The following is a 27,504-nucleotide window of genomic DNA, read 5'->3' as shown; positions in this document are numbered from 1 at the left end:
TATACTTTATTATACTTTTTTATACTTTATTTTTTTGTTACTGAGTTCAGTTCTGCAATTGGAAGTTTTACATCACCATGGATTTAATGTAGTGACTTATATGCAGGTAAAACCTCAGTCATACTGAATTCTCATATTTTAGGTAAGAAGTGTTTGTATTTTGGGTATTTTTTTTATCTCCTGCTAAGATTGTGAGGGTCCTGAAAGTAAATAACAGACTAGGCATCCAAGTTTGAAAATTCTGGCCATAAAGTTAATCACCTAAATTCATATTCAGATACTTTAATCAAAGTGGCCAGATTGTCAAAGATTCTGAGCTTCTAATTGAAAGGTCTGTAGATTAATACCTTTCGTAGCAAATCTGATAATATAGGAAGTTTTTGTTGGCATTTAGTTTTAACATATTATACTTCTACCATTTAAAGTGCTAGATATCCCAGGGACCTCCACTAGTGTCAAGAAATAAAAATTCCCTTAACGCTCTTGAATCAGGTTTCCTATAAAATACTGTAAAGAGTCCACAGTAAATTCACTGAAGCATAAGAAGTCGGTGTATAAACATGAATCTACAATTTCCAAATGTAGTCCAACTTTCTGAAGTTTAAGCTGAGTCAAATTGAATCTGGTGAATTTTCCCATCTTAGTTTCCTTTTTAGGCAAAGTGTAGAAAACTAAGTCACCTTCATAGTCCCTTTTGTGTCCAATCTCCACTTGCTCAGTTTTCTCTCAATGCTGATTATACATAGCTGCTTCATCAGGATGCCAATCAAGATAGTTGTCTATTACACTGATTCCAAAACTTAGCCTAGAGGCTATGCACACATATCCCAATTCTCAAAAATACTGTTTTTGAGGCAGATATTCCCTTCTACTCCATAAAACGAAAACTTACTCATTTATTTTGTAAAAATTCTGCTGCTGCGAACATGGTATTTCAGACCATGCAGAATTCATGATGTCTCAAGAATAAGATTGTTTAGTTGGATAATTTGATAGAACTTTATAGCAACACAATAACTGGCAAGAAGGCTTAGAAATAAACTAATGTAACTATAGGTTGAACTGAGCCAATATCTTCAACCACTGTCTTTAATAAAAAATAAAAAAAAATAAAAACCTGTCAAGATCTCTGCCCTCTAGTTAACTCTGAAGAACCCTTGTTATACTTAAGTTTAGAATTCAGATTTTTGTCCTGGCTATCAAATGAATTGGTTTTCATTGAGATGAATTTACCCTTTTATTAGGACTATAGCTGCCTCATATTCTAAATAAGATTGAAGGAGACTTTTGAGACTTCAGTCTCTTTTCCCGTTGCAGCAAAGGATTCCTGCATGATACTTTACCACTTGTATTACTCATAAGTATCCCAAATGATGATGATTGAAATTGAAATATACAATACTTTCTTTCTACATATGTATATGTACAGGTGTATGTGTATATAATACATGTGTATGTGCACATGCATTTTAAAGTCTATATGTATGCAGTAAAAATATTTAAAATATTTGTACCTTGTGCACAAAGACACCAAGTACAGTTTTACTAGTTAGTGCTGGGGAAGTCAGACTTCTATATTAAAAGCAGCTGCTTAGACTAACTGTCATGAAGGTTAATTTGCATGTTAAATCATGCTTTTGCTGTGTCAGTATATAACAACCTTTTTACTGTGTCATGTGGCGTGTAAAGTTCTTATTCAATGAATTTGGGAATAATCCCATTACTCCTATCCAGTAACTACTGCTTAGCTCCTTAACTTTAATGTACTTAGTCCCTTTTTCATTTTAAATATGCAAATGCTGTGCTGAAAATGAACAGAAATTATGGTAAATGAAACATTTTGCTTGGTTAGCTTGGCAATTTAGGATTAAAAAATTCAACCAATACAAAATTATTTACATTAGTATATTTTCAAACTGTAAACTTGAACCAGTATTTTGTTGACATTCAGATTACAGTACACGTGAGTATCTAAAAGGCAACTTTATTATTGTTTAATGCTTGTTTTTGAAATATCAGGCATTTTACATGTAAATTGACAATGACCTAACTGTATGATGTAACAAGTAATTAAGTTTAATGACTCTCTGCAGTTTGCATTTTAGAAATGCATCTAGTTACTGTGAATGAAAAACAGTTCCATAGATCAGTGTTCTCCATTGATTAAAATATTATCACTCTGTCCTTCAACAAAGCAAGGGAGTAACCTGATGAATAGAAGTTTTGATTTGATTGGTTTGACAAGCAATTAAAGTGTGATGTACTTAGGGAAATTAAAGGAGACTTTTTTTTTTTAATAAAAAAACTGTTAAAGAATAAGTCTTATCTATTTGGTACTTTACATAAGATTTCCATAATATGCATAAAATACAATTTTTAAAAAGCTAGTACAAATATCAGTGATCCTTCTTTGAGACTTCCATAATGAAGTTGTTCTTTTCAGTAACTGTCTCTTGTTATAATTAGTGTTTTGATATGTCTTGTGGTGGGATCAAGATAAACATTTTTCTTAAATAACTTTGACAGTTTATCAGAGGCATATGGTATGCAACTAGCAAAGGAAATCCTTGGAGCATGTTTGTAAATTTCTTCTCAAGTGATCTGCCTGTCACTGTTAATATATTCCAATCCACAATTATGCAAATTAGGTTTTAAAATTCATTAATGTAAAATAAGGAAAAATTAATATAGTAAGTTTATTTGGATTGGTGCTCTGTCTCAGTGGTGCATTAGTTTTGTTTCCTGGCTGCTATGTTGTTAAATAGTCAAAAGTATATCCATAAAGATAGATTTCACAAGTATGCTTGGTCTTGACCCTAAACACAAATCTGTAGGTAACCTTTTATCTGTGTTTTCGGGGAAGGAAAGGGCTAGGATGTTATTAAAGGTGTTAAGCACTAACATATTTCAACTATTTTGATTTATCCAATCTAAAAATATTACATTTTACATAAATGTACATTTTACATAAACATCAATATACAAAATTGAAACATCTCACAGCCGTACCTACCTTATAAATACCTCTGTGTTTGGAAGATTTTTCTGGTCAGAAATAAAAAAACAGAAGGAAAAAATAATAATTAATTATACTCTGTTGATTTGCTGAAAGGCACATTCTCAGGCATAGTTTTTCAGGTAAACAAAGAAAATGTTTTATTTTATTTAGTGGATATATGCCAGTAGTGAGAGCTAAACATGAAAAGAAAATGGTTGTCCATTGAAAGTGTGCAGACTGTGTTTAGCTAGAATTCTTTCAGCTCTTCTTTTGAGGCTAATATCTTCATCTCCCTTTCCCAAAATCCAGTTTAAGTGAGTTGAAACTTAGTGGTATGCAAGACAACTCAGTAATCTGAAAAGGTTGAGAGCCACTGATGTAGAACATGTTGTGATGATAAAGGCATGGATAACTAGAGCACAATCTACATCTAGATAAAAGGTTTGTGATGTTTTTTCCAAGTGCTAAATTGTAAGAGCAGTATTACAAGACACCTCCACCCACCCAAATTACATAAAAGAAAGAAATGTGGGGTGCTCTCCTGTAGTTACTGGTAGTGATACAATCTACACCATTTCTTTTGCTTGTTTTTCCCAATGCTAGATTGTATTTCATTTAGCTAGCCCATATCCAAGCCCAAATCTCATTCTGAAATGGAGCAAGGCTTTCCATTGTGCTGTTTAAGATGAATTTTAGGTCTTTAGAGAGCTTGGTTCACCGACTAACATGCAGCTGTGACATCCCAGCATTCTGTGATTCTACAACTGCTGAAATTCAGTGGAGCTAACCCATGGGGGTATAAAACATGCTACTACCAGGATGTATATTTTATGAGGTGCTAGGTTATAACAATGTGTTACCAGACTACCTGCTAGTTCCTGTTCATTCTGATACATTGTGACATTTTCCACTGTGATATGTTACCTTATTTCACTCTTATAAGTATTTCTTGTAAAGCACAAGACTCAGATTTCCAGCCAAGTTGTTTAGGATCTGCAGCATTGAGTTTTTTAAACAAAAGTTAAAGGCTCCCTGAGGAAATCACTAGAAAAAAATAAACTTTCCAACAAATGTTAGATTATTTTATACATTTTTCTATTAAAAGTGTATTATATTAAACTACTCCCTAGAAATAGTATGGGAAACAAATATACTTATCCTAGAGTTGACAAAAAAAAATCTCCCTTTCAATAGATTTCAGAGGTTTGGAGTTAGTTAAATAAATAAATAGGATATCTCCATTAATTTATTTTATCTCCTAGAACTGGAAGGGACCTTGAAAGGTCATGGAGTCCAGCCTGCTGCCTTCACTAGCAGGACCAAGTACTGATTTTTGCCCCAGATCCCTAAGTGGCCCCCTCAAGGATTGAACTTACAATCCTAGGTTTAGCAGGCCAATGCTCAAAGAACTGAGCTATCCCTCCCCCTTAGAAGTGGAAGATGAACTTTCTAGTAAGATAAAGGAGATTTTAATTTAATATATTCTGTGTGCACAGAGGTGTATATGATGATGGCCTTTCACTTATCCTTTCATTCTCTGGAATCCTAAACTACATTACGTGCTATACAGGGATCCATAAATTCCATTACAGGAGTAGCCTACTCCTGAATTAAAAACAATGATTGCTTATAAGTGAACAATGATCCTATACAGCAGTGACAGCACTTTAACCAAATTGCTCATTGTACAGTTTGCATAGGTGACCAGAAGTAGTCATTGTTGGCGATCCCTTGAGGTAGAGTACAATCTCTTTCACAGGTTTTATTTTTCGTTGGTCCTTTGGTGACCGAAGAGTCCGATTCTTGAGCCACAGGCTCGTTGGCAGACTAGCAGGAGGTGTTGGAAGACAGGTTTGGAGTGTGATTGCTGTGTGACAGTTGTCTTTCCTTTCTTTTCTGGCATTTTTCTGTGACCACGGCAAGGCAATTTTCCTCAAGAGTAGATCTCTCTGACAAGTCTTTGCCAGTTATTCCTATCCTGGGCTACTGTCTCCCACTGTGTCGTGTCAATGCCACATCTCTTGATGTTTATCTTGACCATGTCTTTAAAGCGTTTCTCTTGACCTCCTCGTTTCCTTTCTCCTTTGCTGAGTTGTGCATACAGCAGTTGTTTTGGTAAGCGTACATCAGGCATGCGCATACAGTGCCTGCTTCATCTCAGCTGGTGCTGGATAATCAAGGCCTCAACACTGAAGATGTTTGCCTCTGTGAGGACACTGACATTAGTGCGATGATCCACCCACTTATTTTTTTAGGTTCTTCCAAAGAAAGTGCTGGTGCTGGCGTTCCAGGTTTTTCAGGTGTTTTCTGTAGGTCACCCAAGTCTCTCAGCCACAGAGGAGAGTTGGGATTACCACCGCTTTGTAAACTAAAAGTTTAGTATGTGTTCTGATGTTGTGATTGTTGAACACCTGGCAAGACTGTCTGCCAAAGGCAAGGCTGGCACAGCGAATTCTGTGCTGAATCTCAATGTCTGTGTCTGCCCTCTGTGAGAGATGGCTGCCAAGGTAGGCAAAGTATTCTACATTTTCCAGTTCTTTGTCGATATAGATATTCCTTGCTGGGTCTGATGATTGACTGGGGACTGGCTGGTGGAGAACTTTTGTTTTGCCTACGTTCAGAGTTAGCTCTAGGCTTTTGTAAGCTTCAGAGAAGCAATTAAGGGCTGTTTGAAGATCCTCCTTTGAGTGTGCAACTACAGCACAATCATCTGCATACTGGAGTTCAGTTAATGTTGCCGATATTACTTTAGTCCTGGCATGGAAATGAGAAAAGTTGGAAGAGGTTGTCGTCAATCCAATATTAGATGCCAATGCCCTGTGTTAGATGGTCTTGGGTTAGTTCTAAAAAAATGGAGAAAAGGGTGGGTGCCAGTACACAACCTTGTTTTATGCCAGTTCGGATGACAAAGGACCACTGCACAGGATGGAGGTCATGGAGGAGTCTTATAATGGTGATAAATTTGCTTGGGCAGCCAAACTTTGACATGACTTTCCTCAGAGCCTTATGGTTGACAGAATCAAAGGTTTTGTTCACATCGATAAAGGCCATATACAGCTCCTGGTGGTGGTCTTAACATTTTTCCTGAATCTGCCTGGCTGTGAAAATCATGTCAATTGTGCCAGCACAACACAACCCAGTATAAGACCTCAACAGCAGAACAGGTGGATGAAGCAGGATCACCTCTCAATGGCTGTGAAGGCGGATGAAGGCTGCAACGGAGAGGAAACCCCGGTCGTCTTGGACTCCTTGCCACCAGACATAGGTGCCTCTTCCTCCCAGATTTGTGTGGCTGCTGGTGCACATCCGCTCCCACACATTAAACTACTCACACGCAGGCTTCTTTCACAGGAAGAACTTTTCCCCCACCCCTACCCATAAGAGTCTTGTGACAATGGGCGAGTGGCGAAGGGGACAGGTGAAGTAATCACCAGGAGTTCCTAGTCACATACCCACACGCAAGCGATGACTACAAGATGGTCGCCATGTGCCTGTGGACTGAGATGGGGGGGCATTTTCGAAGCAGTGGTCATGATTGAGCAGGCCTTTTTAGGAACCCCTCTGCTCACCCCAATACTGGGAAGGGGCTAGAAAAAGTGCCCCAAACATAGGCTATCCCACCATACCTGACTGGATAACCATGTCCAGAGGGATCACTCCCAGTGCAGTTGAAAAACAAAAATGTTTCATGTAATTTGGAATGTCCATACTCTACTGGACGGATCAAAAAATGAAAGACCCAAACGCAGAACAGCAATTGTTGCCTGAGAACTCTCAAGGTACAACATTGACATCACTGCTGTCAGTGAAACAAGATGTGCAGATGAAGGCCACTTGAGGGAGGAGGGCGGTGGTTACACTTTCTTCTGGAAAGGAAAACCAGCAAGCGACAGGCAAATACACGGTGTTGGCATTGCAATCAAAAACCTGCTAGTCAACTACCTGCCTGAGCTCCCCATCAGCATTAACAAGCGCCTTATGACCCTCCGCATCCAATTGGTCAATAAGTCATTTGCCACTATCATCAGTGCATATGCACCAACTCTTGATGCTGAAGAAGAACAGAAAGAATCCTTCTACACTGACCTTGATAAAATTTTCTCATCCATTCCAAAAACAGATAAGATAATCCTCTTAGGGGACTTTAATGCAAGAGTTGGCCAAGATTCTAATGTATGGAATAGCACCATTGGGATGGAAGGATAGGGCAAGACCAATTCAAATGGCATCCTTCTATTCAGCAAATATGCAGAGCACGATCTTGTGATCACAAACACAAACTTCAGACAAAGCAAAAAGTACAAAGCAACTTGGCAACACCCCTGCTCAAAACAGTGGCACCTCCTAGACTGTCATTGTAGGAACCCAGAATCTAAGAGATGTCCAAATCACCTTTCATGAGAGGAGCTGACGACTGCTGGACTGACCACCACCTGGTGAGGTCAGTCATGTCCATCAGGATTGCACTAAAACATAGAAAGCTATCCAAATCACACAGATGGCAATAAAAATCCAACGACTTCAATCCTCAATTCACCAAGAGAACTTCCAAACACTCCTCAATGGAAAAACTGGCCATATGCACACCTGGAAATGACAACTCAAGTGTTTGAAGAAGACTGGGAAGCCCTAAAACAGATCATCCATGAGGTTTGCAAGGAATCCATTGGCCTTGCCATCAGGATTGGTTTGACGACAACAACAACACTGAGATTACCGCCCTTTTGGACCAGAAGAGAAAAGCTTTCTATGACTGGTAAAACCAACCACTATCCAGTCAGAATCAGAGCTCTTTCCATCAGTTCAAAGCTGAAGTTCAAAGGAGGATCCAAGAAATCAAGAACAGATAGTGGGAGGACAAAGCAAAAGAAATCCACACATTCGCTGACAGACATGAAATGCGGAGGTTTTTTGTGAGACGAAGACCCTGTATGGACCAAGCTCATGTGGCCTCACACCTCTGAAATACGAAGATCTAGTACCCGTCTTAAAGATAACGAATCCATCAAAGAGCACTGGAAGGAACACTACCAAAGGCTTCTAAATTGAGAATCGACTGTGACTGATGACACCATTGACTCCATCTCTCAGCACCCAGTCTGGGAAACGCTTGCCAACCCACCGACACCTGAGGAGGTCTGCAAAGCAATTAAACAAATGAAGAACAATAAAGCTCCAGGTCCTGATGGCATACCAACTGAAGTACTGAAAGTGGGGGGAGAAACACCGACTAACAAGCTCCTCAAAATCTGGCACACCGAAGAAATCCCTGCCGACTTACGTTAACATCGTCACCATTTTCAAAAAGGGAGACGTCCGACTGTGGCAGCTATTGAGGCATTGCCCTCCTCTCCATCGCTAGGGAGATTCTTGCTAGAATCTTACTGAATCGCCTGCTCCCTCTTGCAGAGAAAGTACTTCCAGAGTCCCAGTGCGGCTTCAAACCAGAAATAGTTTGCCCACTCTTAATGGGGGTGGATGGAATTGGGATCTTAATTATTGCAAATTTCAACAGAAAGATAGTGTCTTGGAATCCTACTCTTTCCCTTTCATAACTAGCTTCTGTTTTTTAGCTTCTGTTGCCCCACTCTGTCTGCCATCATCCTGTCTTTAAGTGTACAAAACAAGGATACAAAGTTATGAGGCAGGACATGATACAAGTCTTTCTGTCACTAAAGATATGCATATTAAAGGATTCCCACTCCTACAGCTCAAAGTTTCAAGTCATTGGCTCTACTGGGGAAGCCTCATGCTGCCGTCAGCGGTCCAGTTCAGTTCAATTGAGTTCCTCTGGGTCTGTGCCATTCCAACTAGCAATACTCCTCCTCCAAGTTTCATGCAGTGCATATCAACATCCTTTTGCTCCCACTACACCATATTGTTACACTGTTTCCAGCAAAAGTAGTCTTTGGTAAAAACTTTTAAATAATTAAAAAACATTGTATCCTTCTCCCCTCTTCCCTGTCCTCCCTCCAAAAACTGTATAGGTTTTTCCTCTGAACCAAGGAATTCCTCTCTCAAATGCATGAGACATACTTCCTTGGGTTTGGTGCTCTGGTCCTATTTCCTTTGAAGAATCCATTGCATCAAGGTGAGCATGAAAAACAATGTGCTACTGAGCACTCTACTTTTCTACTCTTCATGTCACCAGAGCAGTTCTCAGTGCTGAACTTTGGATATGAAAGCACCAACCATCTCTGTAACACTAAACATTTCTCTGCACAGAGTTTTGGCTGTGCAACACTTGTTATAACACATGATTTAGCTGTGGTGCCAAATTTAATTCTCTAGCATCATTTATAGTGCTCACCTATCTTGCAGGAAAAGAAAACACCATCACAGACAGGTTGAACTCATGAGTGAAGAATAAACCTGAATGGATGAATGTTATCAGGATTAGGGGATCAGTTCTTAAATTGTGCACCTGAAGAGTCTGTTAACTATACTCCTAACAAAGTACCAATATTATGCCCCAGGAATAAAGTGCACCAGTGAGTGGTTTTTCTAATGTGGACTAGAAATATTGTGAATTTCCCATCAGTGTCATATGACATCATTTATCTTGGCACTTGGGAGGTAGCATGCCATGTTATTTTCTTTGTGAGCCACAGATGTCTTTTTCCAGACTTCTCACTATGGTTGGCACTGATCAGTCAGTTACCTGTTACTTCCTTGTGATGGCTCCCGTTTTCTTTAGTGCTTGGCTTGTGATTAATAGTTAGTCTGCTGACCTCTCTTGAGTCCTGTTCTTTCTCCAGTTCTTGAAGGCAATTTATTAATGTTGCATCAATGCAAAATTGCTATTGTGACAGACCCAGACCAGTGGGGTACAGGAGTCTGGTAGAGGGCAAATATACTGGTCACTGGATGAGTAGTTTTCTGTTCCCTGAGTGACCAGAGCAGGGGCTGTACTAGAGTAATCAGGAACCTGCTAGTACCAGTTAAGGCAGGCAGGCTAATTAGGACACCTGGAGTCAATTAAGAAGAAGCTGCTAGAATCAATTAAGGCAAGCTAATCAGGGCACCTGGGCTTTAAAAAGGAGCTCACTTCAGTTTGTGGTGTGAGTGTGAGGAGCTGAGAGCAAGAGGCGCAAGGAGCTGAGAGTGAGACGGTGTGCTGCTGGAGGACTGAGGAGCACAAGCGTTATCAGACACCAGGAGGAAGGTCCTGTGGTGAGACTAAGGAAGGTGTTTGGAGGAGGCCATGGGGAAGTAGCCCAGGGAGTTGTAGCTGTCATGCAGCTGTTACAGGAGGCACTATAGACAGCTGCAGTCCACAGGGCCCTGGGCTGGAACCCGGAGTAGAGGGAGGGCCCGGGTTCCCCCCAAACCTCCCAATTCACCTGGACTGTGGGTTCTTCCAGAGGGGAAGGTTTCTGGGCTGTTCCCCAACCCACATGGTGAATCTCTGAGGCAAGAAAATCCGCCAATAAGCGCAGGACTCACCAAGATAGAGGAGGAACCTGTCACACTCTGTATTGGTTTCCCTTTTGGTCTTCCTACTAGTTACACTTCCATGATATCTTCATTTCTCCATCTTTCAACATGTACCATCTTTATCTCGTGTACTATGGACTTTCCTATAGTGCTCAAAGGGAACAAGATTTCCTGTGCATCTGTAAATACCTGCTTAATCTAGTATGCCTTCCTTTGCATCCTTCTGACAGTGCATCTGCTAGTCAATTTGTTGCTCTTCTGTGAAAATGTCAATTTCCACTTAATAAATGTCTGCCATGGCCTTCTTTTGTGTATTGGATATATTCCAAATCAGCTTACCTTGGATCCTGCAGTAGCTTTCTTTTGTAGCAGTTGCTACTTATTTCAGGATGTTTGGAACCTGTGTCAAGCTGCTCTGTCCGAAAAACTCCATTCTTTGCAATGCTCTGTTCACTTAGGATTTTTTTTTATTACTTACTAACCAATATGTCAAAACATTCTCAAGGGGTGAAAATACAATGAAACTGTTGTGCTTTACTTGCATAACTTGATACATGATCCTTGTGTTAAATTAATAATGCAGGCCAAACTTCTTGATAAGAGAAGAATCCCCGCTTCCTCCCCCTCCCCCCTCTCCCCTCCAAACACCACCACCTCTTCAGGGAAGACTTAAATTTTTTTTAAAGGAACAATTTAATTGTTCCAGCTTTAACTGATGATGCCTTGACTTTTGAAATAGATTCATATTTTTGCACATACAGATAAGGTATCTACCTGGCTATATACAAATAAATTTGCACATGCAGGTATGGTATTATCACATGTAAATTAAGCTTTTTACACATTTGTGCACACCCATCCATGAAAATAAGACCTTATAGGAAATAGTATGTGGTACCGATGCTGTGATATTACCACCTGTTGTTGGTCATATAGTTAAATTGGCAATTTCAGTCTCTCAAACTGATAAGTCTTAATCACAATCTAACCTTGCACATTTTTTACATTGCACTTATCTGTATGTTCAAGTTGACTGGAACAGCATCACATTGCTGGCACCTAAATATGTATAATTGTCTGGAAGATCAGATGTTTATTATAAATGCTTGCATGCCAGATTTTCAAACGTATTTTTGGTGAGGCTGCAGCACATCTGAGAGATTTTTTTCAATGAAAAATACTGACGTCATAATAAGTAATTCAAACCGTTAAATACACTCCGGTTTGGGAACTGAAAACTTATTATAATATCTATACTGTAAAATATACAGGATCTGCAATATAGCCAATGTTGCTGTTAGAACTTTAATTTCTGCTTTTCCTTACTTCAGTGTTAACTGTGCAGCCTTAATGTTGATTTGACAATTGCATTTAATAAGATTAGGGTTTATAACTAGCATAGAATTGTTGCTCTTTGATATCAACCCTTAAGGATTTTATTGCTTGAAGTGGAAGAAAATGTACATAGGTTGAATGCGTTACTTTTTCTGTGTGACATTAGTATAATTGAAATATTTTAGGTTTGAGCCCTTGCCACCGTAGTACCAATATTTAATTGACATTCATTGCAATTAAAAACATTACTTTGTTTCTTGAACAGATTAAAAAAGAAACGTTCTTGAAAATGTAACAGCTCATTTACTGCATTTAACACAAAACTGAAACAAAGCAACTGATTATTTTATGTGGTTGTAGTATGATTAGTACAGTGAATTTATATTCGGTATGGCATTTTTCCAATTTTTGTTCCTTTAAAGTTGTTACAGTTGTACAAGCATATTTTGATAGATTATATGAAGAGTTTATTGAGCACTTTTTGTGGTGTAAGGATTTTAAAAATATACTTTGAGTAAATAATAAGGATCAGATTCTTGATATTTTATGTTAACTCTGACCCATACAGGAATATATTTATTAGTTTATAAAAATTACAAAAATATTTTAAGGTTGCAAAATCAAGGACTCAAAAGTTGGGAAATGCCAGAATTGTTTTCTGATCAATCTTACTTTAACCCACTTTGTGTCTGTATTCATTGTGATAATTATATTTAACTGCTGGATCACATACTAACTTCCACAGAAACCTCCCAGTCTTATTCAGTGCACAGAATGGATTCAACCTGTGTACATTTTTTAATGAGACAGGGCTATGTGGTGCTGTAGGTATGAAAATGAAGGTTTTCTTAGGTCTCCAGATCCTGATGATGAAAATTATTTGTATTGTTGTAGTGCCTAGGGTCCTTAGTAATATACCAGAACCCCATTGTGATAGGCACTGTACAGACCACAAGAAAAGACAACTCCTCTCAAGGGGTTTACAATCTAAATACAAGACAATAGATGGGGGGAGTAAAAGTCAACAGTGAGACAATATTGGTCACATGATAGGCAGTGGTCTCAGCACATCAACAGCCTAACTGTTGTCCAACTTTTTTGTGGGCATCACGGCAAAGGAGAGTTTCATGTTTGTCTAGCTGTAGTGACTTTAATGAAAATAACAAGAACACAAAATAACAGAAATGAGATAAATAAAATGCTTATTTACAAGCTACATGCAACCCAACTTCGTTCTTGAGTTCAGACTGTATTAACTTCAGTTTGCCAAGTGAAGTTGTTTTTTTTTTTTAAAACTCTGGAACGGAGAATATTTCAAACCTGAGACATTCCACAACCTCTCTGACTTCTGCAGAGGCCAGAGTGATCCCTGGACCGCCCAAGCAGCTGGCTCCGGGACACCCACACTGGCCAACGCTGGAGTGGCCCTGAAGCCGGGCACACTGGCCGCTGTTCGGGTGGCCATGGGCAATGGTCCCTGAGTGGGCGGCCGGAGCAGCCACAGCCCCCAGCAGCAGCAATCCCTGGGCAGACAGCAGTCCCTTGCCGGGCAGCCAGAGCAGCTGCAGTCCACAGCCCCAGGCAGCAGTCCCAAGCAGCTGGTACCCCCCCCTGCTCCCCACACACAAGATATTTAGACACAGGTATTTTAGTATGTAATAATTTTTGTTTACATACTAAAATACCTGTGCCATCCATTTTTGTTTATTGCCGTGACTTTTACTAAAAATAACTGTGACTAAAACATAACCTTACTTCTAGGTGAAGTAACCACATAATCCCTACAGTTATTATAGCACCCTGCATCTTAGAGGCCTACCCATTGAAGGTGTTAGTGAGTGAAACAATATTAACTGCCTTTTGTGTAGACCACATAGAAAGGCCATCTTTCTTTAGGAAGGAAATACTGCAGTGGAGGTATGTTGTGGTTATCATTCTATTAGATTAACAGCTCAAATAAAAGCAGACTGAGTGTAAGTCTTGTAAGGGTTTTAGAGTGTATATTACATTATAACGCCAGTTCTCAAACCCACCAAAAATAAATAGTGTCATTAAAGGGGAAGGACAAGGTTGCAATGAAGCTCAATTTTACTTTATTGTAGAAGATGATTGGGAAATTTCTCTCACAAGGGCATTTGTTTATTAGGGTGTCATAGTATAGAATTAACAGATATTAAGGCCTATAGAAACTTACAGCACGGTAAATTGACATGCCTGGATGATATGTATCTTTGAGTCCAAAGAACCTAAAGTGCAAGATTCTGCTGACAGTTTTGTTTAGACAAGTAGTATTGGGGAATGGGAAGGGCTAGACACTTTGCCCACAGGGTGTCAGAGCTATTTATTGACTGCAAAGGAAGGGTAACTCTAGGAAATCTTGGATTTCATTCCAGACTGTGAAGGAATGTGAACTCAAATGAACACAGATTCTTTAATCTGGTCCCTCTTAGAGCCTGACACTTTTTGCCTTGTCCTCTCCAATCTTTCCCTATCCCAGGCCTTCCGATTCAACTTCCCTTGCCCTAATCCCATTCTCCTTGCCTATGCAGTCTGTCTTCACTCCTCATGCTTCTCATCCCAGTCTCCCTGCCCAAAGCAAGTTCTAGGCCAAAACTCTGTTTTCTACATACTTGTTGTCTCTTAGGAAGCAGCTTTGTGCAGGCATAAGTTACCATTAGCTTTTTCCCATGTTTATGTAGGTCTTTGAGACAGAAATACAGGAGCCAGAGGAAAAAAATATGGTTGTAAAACTCTGACGTTCAGCCAGGAAGTACTGGAGCAACTTCAGTACCTAAAACTATTTTTAAATAACTTTTCTTGAAATTTGTTATTTAAAATAATGCAATATTTAATAATATTTTTGGAAGAAAAACTTTTGGTATAATATTAAAATTACTTGTCACAATTTATATTTATTGTATTTGATTTATTAACCTAGTGTCTCTTGAAACCAATATATAAAACAGAAGGCAACATCTAAAATGCATTGGGTCCTTGAAACTGGAAAAAAGTAGTAATATGGTGAGATTAATTTTAAAAAGCAGTTGGAAACTCAGCGTACAATTAGAATATCTTAAAATAAATCCCAAATAAGGTATTCAGATTTTAAATGAAGATTTATCATTTGTTCCAAGGTTAACCTTCACACTTGCAATTTTTGTTTGTTATAGACAGGTTTAACTAATATCATCATAATTTCTGAAGCATGCTCTTTTATGTAGCAATTACACCAGGTCTCTGAAGTTTAAAATTTCATATGGCTGAGTGATCTATAAACACAAATAAAATATGATAAAGATAAAATATTTCTCTCTTCCTGGATTGGGTTTTCTGATATTGGGCTTTAACAAAGTATTTGTAGGATTTATAAACAATCTTCCTAATTACTTTTTTTGAATGCATTTTATCTTGCAGGATAACATTTTGCCATCTGCCTTTCCAAAGTAAATGGCTATATGTGGGTACCGAAAGAGGAAACATTCACATTGTCAATGTGGAGTCCTTTACACTCTCAGGCTATGTCATCATGTGGAATAAAGCCATTGAACTGTGAGTCTGGTTAAGTATTACGTAGCTGAAAACAATTTTTTTTTGTCCCAGATACCATTGTTAATTATAGAAATGTCATTTGTGTTAAATAACAAATTTAAATAGAATCTGAAACATATACATTTGTTCTGGTCTAAAATTCTTTTCTACATGAGTGTTGGGACAAAAAAACCTTAAATCTTTTATGTGATGTGAGAAGCATTGCCAGGATGGGTATGTAGATCATGTTGAAGTACAGTATGGATTTCATTTGTCTGATTTCTGAAATTTGGAGTACATAATTTTATTTTATAGTTCTTAGTCTGGCAGCTGCAGTTTCACTTAATAGGAGAGTAGTCTTAAAGTACAATACAATTCACTTTGTATGGTAAATCTCCCTGAATTATCTACAGTACGTAGAGTTTTCTATATTACATCCTCATCTGCATGTTCCTGGAACAGGGATTCTCAAACTTCATTGCACCGCGACCCACTTCTGACAACAAAAATTACTACACAACCCCGGGGGGGTGGGGACTGAAGCCTGAGTCCACCTGATTCCCAACCAGTTTTTTGGTATTCAAGGATTTGACTACAGGATTGTACTGTTCAAAAAGTGTTAATTTATCTCATCCAGATGACTTTGTCTGGTAGCTTTTGTTGTAGTCCAATGTCAGATGGCATCATCGTAATGGTAATTTAATTAAAGGTTTCTGGGGCTCTTTTTAGTTCAGATCTTTTATGGAACAGCCATTGCAACAGAACATTTATTGTAACTTTAACTTAGGGACACAACTTTTGGACCCATGCATGCACTTTGTCAAAAATGCCGTTGTTTAAATGGCATTTTTGAATGCAATGAGCTGCAGGATCTGCCCATAGACAATAAAACTCATTAGTCATTAACTGTACAATTCAGCAGGATTATTTTTGTGCTCACAATAAATTTTTGGGCTTAAATAACATTAGTTAAAATAAGGCAGTTTTATTGATCCTGAAATATTTCTTTCATTACTGAACTAATAGTTGTCACATACTAAGTATAGCTAGGAATAAAACACTTATCTGAAATTGTCTTTAATAAATGATCCCGATGTTTAGGTTGAACTGAAAGGAACAGATGATGATAGTGTATTGACAGAAATGGAAAAGAAATCCAAAAATAGTGGGTGTTTAGCCAATGCTTCAGTATAGTGCAGAGCAATTCATATTTGTAAATTATTTTCAAAGCTTTCTTATTTGATAATTAATTGATGGATTAAAAACGGAGCATGCAATACCCTGATTTACACAAAGATATATCTGTGGGCCTTTCAGTTAATGTGTAAAGTTTTTTTCAATAATAAAATGCAAATTATTACCCAAAAAATGAGATGTGGCTGGGGCTAATGATTTGTGAGGATGTAGAGTCCTACATTCTCTTCCACTTTGTGATTTAGCAGCTAATAAATTAGTTAGTGGTAGTATACACTTTTGGGCATTGTTTTACACATACTGAATGGTCAACATTAAGGCTACTTTTCTACTATGGGATAAAATAATAAAGGCTGCTGTATCACTGCTTCTCAATTAAAAAAATCAAAATACAGGTAAATAAAATAAATGTAACATAGTAACAGATTCACTGTAGTTGCAGCAATTGCAATATTTAGTTGTTCACAACATTTTTATCAGTGGCCTGGAAGAAAACATAAAATCATCACTGGTAGAGTTTGTAGATGACACAAAAATCGGGGCAATGGTAAATAATGAAGAAGACAGGTCACTGATTTAGATCAATATGGGTTGTTTGGTAAACTGGGTGCAAGCAAGCAATATACAGTATGTTTTAGTATGCCTAACTGTAAATGTATACATATAGGAACAAAGAATGTAGGGCCATACTTACCGGATGGGGGACCCTCACTTGGAAAGCAGTGACTGTAAAAGATTTGGTAGTCATGGTGGATAATCAGCTGAGCATGAGCTCCCAGTGTGACGCTGTGGCCAAAAGAGCTAATGTGAACCTGGGATGCATAAACAGGATCTCATCTCAATAGGAATTAGTTGTAATATATTCTGGGGAAAAAATGTGTTTCTTTTATTTAAGATGGAAACATTTTCCCCTTCAGGTCATCCAAATCTCATCCAGGACCTGTTGTCCATATTAGTGACAATCCAATGGATGAAGGAAAGGTATGTTGAATTTGAAAATTGTATGAATAAAAAAATCTCAAAGAACGAGATTGAGTGATGTGAAAGTGTATTTATTTATCTTTTTTTTTAAAAAGAAAGAAACCAAAGACAACCCGATATAAGTGCCATGCATTTTGCGGAAGTACTCAATAAATAAGGAAAAACTCATGATGGAAAGGATATAGCAAGGATATCCAGGGCTAGGCGAAGCCCAAAAGTATTGAGACAGGCATAGTAAAATGGCTTGAAGGGTTTGATCAGATGAGCTGTTTGGGCTAAATGAAGTGAGTGTGTGTGCTGAAGCAAGGATGAAAGCAGAAATAGGAGAAAGGTTAGTTGTGAAGATCCTAGAAGGTATAAATGAGGAAGGAGCTTACTGTGATGGGCAATAGGGAGATAGTGAAAGAAATGGAGCGGCTGAAAACAGTCAGAGGCAAGATAGATAAAATTTAGCATGTGCTTTTTAGGGCTATTGTCATCAGTGACTGCATGATTTTATAAAATGTTTAGTGGATTTGGAACCACTAAAAGCAGCTGGTGCCTTTGGATAATTCAGGTAACACATGTCCGTCCATTCATTCAGTAAACCCATCCTCCCCATGCCATAGTTACATCGCAGAGGCATTGGGTAACTTTGTGTTTGTCTTCCTCCTTACTGATCAGTGCTTCTCACCTCCTGCTGTCCTCGACAAAGTTTCTCCTTGCAGGGCTTCCATTCTTTGCAGAATTAGGTAGTGCTGTGCTTTTTGGTAGCAGCCAGAAGGGAGTGACACAATTCTGCTACCACTAGAGTACAGAAGATTGCGTCATCTTGTGTGCACCCATAGAGGGGAAAAGAAAGTAAGAGGGACAGAGAATGGAGGAATATGTGAGAGAGATAGAGAGGCACCTTTCTATATAGATATATCTGTTCAGAACACCAGAGCTATCTGGAGGGGAGAGGGAAAGAGTTACTATAGCAGCTGTAAATTTAGTTATGCAATCTATGGAAGATATAAACTTATTCTGAAAAGTGGAGAGCATTCCCTACAAGATATATTTCAATATCTGCTTCTTTCTAATCACTAATATAGTTCTGCAAGACATGCTTGGGGAGAAGTTTGACTCTCTGTATAGAACCTGAAATGGTAGATTACTGATTTTTTTTTTTAAACTAATTTTTTTAACTGGAATTCCTTGCTCTATCTTGCAACGTTAAAGTTAAAGATTAATGCATTAATTCAGTCTGAGGTGGTTCTGATAGATTACACTGGTCTACACTTTTTGAGAAGTCGTCTGCTTCAGAGATAAAATGTGCTATTTATTATGTATTTTGATGTGCTGAATTCAAATATGACACTTAAAACAACTGGCTACTGTTAGTAAGATATTTAAGTTTTTACATTTTATGTCTATGTATATTGTGTAGATAGTAGAGATTTTTAATCATAAATTGTAAACCTAGGTCTTTTCATGTGTTTATGGTTGCTTTACATGATAATATTTCACCTGTCCGGTTTATGTAACACTTTAAAAATCAGCAAAAGGGTGTTATAAATAAAAATTTTTATGAAACAAAAGGCAAAAAACTATGCTGTACATAGTTTAGTCCTATTCAGTGTCTACTCGGCGCTTCTTGGCTTGTCTCTTGTATTCATTAAATGGAGCATCTCTTGTCACTGTCCAGCAATAGTCTACAAGCATTGATGGGCTCCATTTGCCCTGATAGCGTTTCTCCATTGTTGCAATGTCCTGGTGAAATCGCTCTCCGTGCTCGTCGCTCACTGCTCCGCAGTTCGGTGGAAAAAAATCTAGATGAGTGCAAAAAATATATCTTTAGTGACATGTTGCAACCAAGGCTTTAGTATGCCTTGAGGAGGTTTTCCACCAAAAACCTGTAGTTGTCTGCCTTGTTATTTCCGAGAAAATTTATTGCCACTAACTGGAAGGCTTTCCATGCCGTCTTTTCTTTGCCACGCAGTGCATGGTCAAATGCATCATCTCGAAGAAGTTCACGAATCTGAGGACCAACAAAGACACCTTCCTTTATCTTAGCTTCACTTAACCTTGGAAATTTTCCATGGAGGTACTTGAAAGCTGCTTGTGTTTTGTCAATGGCCTTGACAAAGTTCTTCATCAGACCCAGCTTGATGTGTAAGGGTGGTAACAAAATCTTCCTTGATTCAACAAGTGGTGGATGCTGAACACTTTTCCTCCCAGGCTCCAATGACTGTCGGAGTGGCCAATCTTTCTTGATGTAGTGGGAATCTCTTGCACGACTATCCCATTCGCAGAGAAAATAGCAGTACTTTGTGTATCCAGTCTGCAGACCAAGCAAGAGAGCAACAACCTTCAAATCGTCACAAACCTGCCACTGATGTTGGTCGTAGTTTATGCACCTCAAAAGTTGTTTCATGTTGTCATAGGTTTCCTTCATATGGACTGCATGACCAACTGGAATTGATGGTGAAACATTGCCATTATGCAGTAAAACAGCTTTAAGACTCGTCTTCGATGAATCAATGAACAGTCTCCACTCATCTGGATCGTGAACGATGTTGAGGGCTGCCATCACACCATCGATGTTGTTGCAGGCTACAAGATCACCTTCCATGAAGAAGAATGGGACAAGATCCTTTTGATGGTCACGGAACATGGAAACCCTAACATCACCTGCCAGGAGATTCCACTGTTGTAGTCTGGAGCCCAACAGCTCTGCCTTACTCTTGGGTAGTTCCAAATCCCTGACAAGGTCATTCAGTTCACCTTGTGTTATGAGGTGTGGTTCAGAGGAGGAGGATGGGAGAAAATGTGGGTCCTGTGACATTGATGGTTCAGGACCAGAAGTTTCATCCTCTTCCTCTTCCTCGTCTGACTCAAGTGAGAATGATTCTGGTGCATCAGGAACCGGCAGTCCTTCTCCATGGGGTACTGGGCGTATAGCTGATGGAATGTTTGGATAATGCACAGTCCACTTTTTCTTCTTTGACACACCTTTCCCAACTGGAGGCACCATGCAGAAGTAACAATTGCTGGTATGATCTGTTGGCTCTCTCCAAATCATTGGCACTGCAAAAGGCATAGATTTCCTTTTCCTGTTCAACCACTGGCGAAGATATGTTGCAACACTTGTGCAACAAATGTGTGGGGCCCACCTCTTGTCCTGATCTCCAATTTTGCAGCCAAAATAAAGGTGATAGGCTTTCTTAACCATAGTGGTTATACTGTGCTTTTGTGATGCAAAAGTCACTTCACCACAAACATAGCAGAAGTTATCTGCACTGTTCACACAAGTACGAGGCAACTTTGCTCACTTTGGCTAAACAGAAATGTGTCCCTTTGCAAAATCAAACACTGACAAATAAGAGAGCATGACACTGTATGATTTCTAGAGCTGATATAGGGCAATTTGTTCAGCAGAGTGATGTTAGCTTTGTTATGATTGCATCATCCATGACTTCTAGGAATAACATGATGCAATTCATATCATGTATGACGCAATACCAGCTTCAGATTGCATCATTCATTGTTTTGCCTAAAAAGCAAGTACTGTCCAAACCTAGTCATAGATTTATTCATAGAGCCAGTCAAAGATGTATTTTAGTCATTTCTGGTTTAAATTGAGATCCCTTCCCTTTATAACTCACTTATCCTCCGCCATTCCCAAGTCAAGGGTCGCATATACTGACCCAATAGCATATCTTGAAAACTAGAGCCAATCAACAATTTTAAGCATCATTTTTGTTCTCAGTGACCCAGAATTAGTAAAGTTTGGCTACATTTATTTCAGAAGCATTTTGGCTGTAGAGCAGTGTTAGAGTGGGCAGTAGTAAGTGGCGCCTCGAGAGAGAGAGAGCTCATCTGTGTGGGGTGAACTCCTACAGAACAAAAGACCATCACAAATCTCACCACCTTCTGCTCCCAGGGCAAGGTGTACTACTTTGACCTTGCAAAATTTTTTTTTTCAACCTTACTTCTGCATCAAACATGTAGAAGTGTGTCCATTTAAAAAACTTTTCCCCAAAATAAAACCCTCTGAAAATGCTGCAGAGCATACACAAATATACCTCCTGGGGAGAAGATGAGAAAGAGAGAACAAACCACACATGACAGATATGTGTTCTGCGACATTACTAATTATGGAAGACCTACCTATAAAGAGATTTACATTTCTACCATATTCAGGACCTGTCTATACAGAGCAAGCTACCATGCTTAAGAAAAGTTTACATGTATTTGTGGTAGAATTGGTTGTTTGGGAGGGAACTTTACTTTAAAAGTGAGCAAAGTGGTTGGCTTAACAGTCCTTTAAACTTAATTTTGAGAAAATGCATGCTGACCAGACAGAAGCAGGAATCAAGAAAAACCATTCAGCACCATACAAATTTTATTAAAATTATCTATTTTCTATTGCATAAAATCACTGTTAGTTAATGGAATAAATCAAAAAACAATTGGCAGTTAAATACTCCTTCCTGTATCAAGTAAGGCCATTGTACCCCAAAATATAAGTAAAAATATTGTCTTCATCACAGTATTAATGTACACGTGTTTAATTATGAAACTTTGGGTTGAACATGGTTTGGTGATGATGTAATACTCAGTTTGTTATTAAATGTGAATATTTTGTAATTACAGAAATTTGGACGGTGCAATAGACATTTGATAGCCCAAGAGTTACCTTTTGAGACCATGTACCTGCTGTCTAATAGTGAAGTAGTTTAATAGTTTTAGAACTTTGTTGTGGAGTGTCGTGGGGCAAGTGCACCCCTTCCCCTCGTGGGGTGGGGCGGGGTAGTTACTTCCCCACGATTGCATCCTTAAGACCACCCTTTGTCTTGGGGTGGTGAGGAATAATAGTTAAAGTCAATATAGAATCATAGAATATCAGGGTTAGAAGGGACCTCAGGAGGTCATCTAGTCCAACCCCCTGCTCAAAGCAGGACCAATCCCCAATTAAATCATCCCCGCCAGGGCTCTGTCAAGCCTGACCTTAAAAACCTCTAAGGAAGGAGATTCCACCACTTCCCTAGGTAACCTGTTCCAGTGCTTCACCACCCTCCTAGTGAAAAAGTTTTTCCTAATATCCAACCTAAACCTCCGCCACTGCAACTTGAGACTATTACTCCTTGTTCTGTCATCTGCTACCACTGAGAACAGTCTAGATCCATCCTCTTTGGAACCCCCTTTCAGGTAGTTGAAAGCAGCTATCAAATCCCCCCTCATTCTTCTCTTCTGCAGACTAAATAATCCCAGTTCCCTCAGCCTCTCCTCATAAGTCATGTGCTTCAGCCCCCTAATCATTTTTGTTGCCCTCTGCTGGACTCTTTCCAATTTTTCCACATCCTTACTGTAGTGTGGGGCCCAAAACTGGACACAGTACTCCAGATGAGGCCTCACCAATGTCGAATAGAGGGGAATGATCATGTCCCTTGATCTGCTGGCAGTGCCCCTACTTATACAACCCAAAATGCCGTTAGCCTTCTTGGCAACAAGGGCACACTGTCGACTCATATCCAGCTTCTCGTCCACTGTAACCCCTAGGTCCTTTTCTGCAGAACTGCTGCCTAGCCATTCGGTCCCTAGTCTGTAGTAGTGAATGGGATTCTTCCGTCCTAAGTGCAGGACTCTGCACTTGTCCTTGCTGAACCTCATCAGATTTCTTTTGGCCCAATCCTCTAATTTGTCTAGGTCCCTCTGTATCCTATCCCTGCCCTCCAGTGTATCTACCACTCCTCCCAGTTTAGTGTCATCTGCAAACTTGCTGAGGGTGCAGTCCACACCATCTTCTAGATCATTAATGAAGATATTGAACAAAACCGACCCTTGGGGCACTCCGCTTGATACCAGCTGCTAACTAGATATGGAGCCATTGATCACTACCCATTGAGCCCAATGATCTAACCAGCTTTCTATCCACCTTATAGTCCATTTATCCAGCCCATACTTCTTTAATTTGCTGGCAAGAATACTGTGGGAGACCATATCAAAAGCTTTGCTAAAGTCAAAGAATAACACTGCTTTCCCCTCGTCCACAGAGCCCGTTATCTCGTTATAGAAGGCAATTAGGTTAGTCAGGCATGACTTGCCCTTGGTGAATCCATGCTGACTGTTCCTGATCATTTTCCTCTCCTCTAAGTGCTTCAGAATTGATTCCTTGAGGACCTACTCCATGATTTTTCCAGGGCCTGAGGTGAGGCTGACTGGCCTGTAGTTCCCCGAATCCTCCTCCTTCCCTTTTTTAAAGATGGGCACTACATTAGCATTTTTCCAGTCATCTGGGACCTCCCCCGATCGCCATGAGTTTTCAAAGATAATGGCTCTACAATCACATCTGCCAACTCCTTTAGCACCCTTGGAAGCAGCACATCTGGCTCCATGGACTTGTACTTGTCCAGCTTTTCTAAATAGTCTGGGACCACTTCTTTCTCCACAGAGGGCTGGTCACCTCCTCCCCATGCTGTGCTACCCAGTGCAGCAGTCTGGGAGCTGACCTTGTTCGTGAAGACAGAGGCAAAAAAAGCATTGAGTACATTAGCTTTTTCTACATCCTGTGTCACTAGGTTGCCTCCCTTGACTTTCTTCTTGTTGCTAACATACTTGAAGAAACCCTTCTTGTTACTCTTAACATCTCTTCCTAGCTGCCACTCCAAGTGTGATTTTGGCCTTCCTGATTTCGCTCCTGCATGCCTGAGCAATATTTTTATTTGTCGGCTCTCCTCTCAAGGTTATGTGGCCCAATGGCCAGAGTCAGGGTGACGGCTCCTTCCCACAGGGCTGTGGGGCCCAATTGCCCAAATCAAAATGGTTTTCTGATTCGGCCAGGGTGTATCGCCTAATGATCAGAGTCAGTGTGGCCACCTGGCTCAGCAAGGCAGTATGGCCTTCCGGCAAGAATGAGTAGGGCTGCCCTATCTCAAGGCTGCGTGGCTCAATGGACAAAATCAATAGGGCCGCCCCTCTCAGGGCCATGTGGCCTAGTGGTCAGAGTCAGGGTGGCCTAGTGGCAAGAGTCAGTATGGCTGCCCCCTCTCTCAAGTTCGCATGGCCCAATGGCCAAAGTGAGTCGAACTGCCCACTTCAGTAGTGCTGTAAGGCCTAGCGGACAGAGTCAATATGACTTCTGATTTCAGAAGGGCTGTATTGCCTAGCAGTCAGATTCAGTAGGGCTGCCCTTTCTCAGGATTGTTTGGCCTAGTAGCCAGAATCCGTATAGCTGCCCCTTCCGTGGGGTTGCATGACCTGGTGGCAAGTATGCTTGCCACCGAGTCAGTAGGGATTCTGCCTGTAATACTCTGACTCCACTCAGCACCATAACTGGTCTCTCTGAGCTAGTTCCTGATACTGGGGTCCCAGCATGTCCGTGGGCTCTGGGCTCCTCAGTCAGGGTGACTCTCAACAGCTCTGCCACTCCTTGGGCATTCTTTGGAGCCTCAGCGTCCCTGGCTCCTGATGTCTGGGACTTCTGCGGTTCCTGGGCTGGAGCTTGCAGCATGCGTTCTCTCTCTTCGCGGTCTTCACTGAATGAGCTGAGCTGCTCCCTTTTATATCTATTCTCCAGCTAGAGCATGCCCAGCAGGGCTGGGGGGGCATGGGCTCCTTGGCCCAGAGAGTGAAGTTAACCCTTGCGGTATCAGTGCGGGGCAAATGCGCCCCATCACATGGAGGATTCCTTGTCACATGTAGGAATAAAGATACAAGAGGGTGGATCTAATGTTACTGCAGTACCTACTTCATAGAACAAGAATTACAGGTATTTCAAGTAACTTTCTTTCTTTCAACATTCTTTACTCTGATTATTGCAGCTCCTGATTGGCTATGAGTCTGGAACAGTAGTATTATGGGACCTCAAGTCAAAGAAGGCAGATTACAGATACACACATGATGAGGTAATGACATTATTCTTCAGCTGACTGATTTCCAGTTGTGTTGCAATGTTTTTGTTTTTTTTTTTTTCCTATTTTGATTTAGTCATTAAATATTGGAAATGTTTGAACAATGATGTTTAGAAGTGAATACTGTATTCCTCATAATTGTTTAATACCTGTGTAAGTGAATCTGTACGGTCTATTGCAAGGATACCATTTGCTTCTAAACATTTTGCTATATTAAAATCATTTTTTCTAAATAAGACATTTTAATAAAAAACTTTTTTTTTTTTTTTTTACTCTCTTGCAGTGATTTGGTAAATACAACTCATATGTTTAAAATGCTTAAAATATTTTCAGTTTCTCTAAATTTCCTGCAACTGAAAATTTTTATTTAGAAAAATAGGGAAAAAAAGCCTATAACCCATAATTCTGTGCAGCTGTGAAAATTTAAATATATAAAAATAACTTACAAATAATAATCTATTGTTATCTAAAATAAAATCTTGTTAATCAATAGTTAATGGGCCAATTCCAACAAAGATGGCACAGGGGTGTGAAGTACTCTTTTTCCTGTGTCAGTTAAAGCCATTGTACTCCAGGCCACAAAGGAGTGTTTTTCTTCCATTCTCTGCTGTGGTTTGTGTCATGGAGACTGTTTCAATATCCTTTATTTCTTCACAAAAATTAAACCAATGGAATCTTGTGAAGGGAGGTGCTGATTTTGTGCAGTTTAACGCCATCCTGGCAATGCTTACTTTTTGGACTGTGCCTCGCATTTTTATGTCTGCACAGGACCCATGCAGCCCCCATTCAGGTGGAGTTGTGACTGGTTTGCACAACCTGGTTGTGTAATTTTGGCCACCAGAGCCTGCCAACACAGTTTGTATTGATATAAGCAGGTAGGAAACTTGTTCCATTGTATGTCTCTTGCACGTACCAGTAAGTGTAAAGCAATAGTCTGACATCTATCTCATGTTTAACTAAAAAGAGAAAAGCAGCGACAAATATTTATAGTTCTCAGATTTTCTTCTCCCAGATTCAGTAGAAGGGCCAGGCTGCAGGTAGAGTTCAGCTACTGCCTGCCTCTCATGTTATGTCTATACTGCAATTGGAAGGTGTGATTGCAGCACAGGTAGACATATGTAGGCTAGCTTTGATCTAACTATATCTGGCTTTGAACTAAAGCTAGTTTGAGTAATAATAGCAATGAAACCACAGCAGCACAGCTCATCCTCTCAAGTATGCAGCCAGGGTTTGCGGCAAGCAAGGCTGTCACATTTTCATTGCTATTGTTACTTGAGATAGCTTTGACCTAGTTAGATCTAGCTAGCTTGGGTATGTCTACACATGCTGCAATCATACCTTCCAGTTGCAGTGTAGACACGCTCTCAGGACTACTGGGATGTACCATGGGGAAGCTAGGGTAATGCTTCTCCTAAGATGCACTTCTGGTTTGGAGATGGGAGTTGTGTCCGGCAACAGATGGAGAAGCAAATCTGTCTTGGTCTTTGTCTATCTCACAGTCCTACTTGGCTGTAGAAAAGTGGGGGGGCTCATTTGGATCTCCACCTGAGATACTTTTCAGGTTGGGAAGGAGGCCTGGCCAGAATGCAGATGAAGAAGCAACCCAAGCTCCCATCTCCCATCTAACATAGTGCTTCACATATTGTAAACACTGTAAATCAGTCCTGTGAGGGACTGTAGTTGATATTGAAATATTTATCCTATTTTATAGATGAGAAAACTGATAGAAAGTGCTAAAATAAATGAGTCGAATTTACATGTGAATCTAAAATTTACATTCTAACAGCTTACTCATTTAAAATCACAGTATAAATCTGTAGGCATAAAAATATATTTCTACTCTTCATATTTTTCATGTAAGAAAATCATGAAATAGAGAGAATTAAAGGTTTAAATTTACACTTTCACAACCTTTTTGTTTTGTCTGTTTACTATACTGTGCATTACCACAAAGTAGAGAGGGACAGAAAAAATTGAAGACTGTGGCAAAGCGAAGTTGCTCAGGCTTCGGCTTCAGCCCCAGGTGGCAGGGCTCATGATGCTGGGCTTCAGCCCTGTACAGCGTCTTTGGCTTTTTTTCCCTGGGCCCCTGCAAGACTAACTCTGGCCCTGCTTGGCAGACTCCCTGAAAACTGCCCCCCCCCCCCAGGGACCCCG

The 27,504-nt window shown here is 39.8% G+C and overlaps 1 protein-coding gene across 2 annotated transcripts in view; it reads left to right on the top strand.

Moving 5' to 3' along the window:
* The window catches only part of STXBP5 (syntaxin binding protein 5), a 178,569-nt gene that overhangs the window by 47,455 nt on the left and 103,610 nt on the right, over positions 1–27,504 (top strand). For both annotated transcript variants that reach the window (XM_024219875.2, XM_024219859.2), the window contains exons 5-7: positions 15,185–15,319; positions 17,410–17,473; positions 25,258–25,341. In XM_024219875.2, coding sequence (XP_024075643.1) covers positions 15,185–15,319; positions 17,410–17,473; positions 25,258–25,341 — 283 coding nt within the window. The remainder of the gene's footprint in view (positions 1–15,184; positions 15,320–17,409; positions 17,474–25,257; positions 25,342–27,504) is intronic.

This window comes from Terrapene carolina, unplaced genomic scaffold (genome assembly GCF_002925995.2).
Source record: "Terrapene carolina triunguis isolate 2854851 unplaced genomic scaffold, T_m_triunguis-2.0 Scaffold85, whole genome shotgun sequence".
In the NCBI taxonomy this organism is placed as follows: domain Eukaryota; kingdom Metazoa; phylum Chordata; order Testudines; family Emydidae; genus Terrapene; species Terrapene triunguis.
Note: the sequence above shows the minus strand (reverse complement) of the source record. Positions and strands in the feature narration are given on the sequence as shown.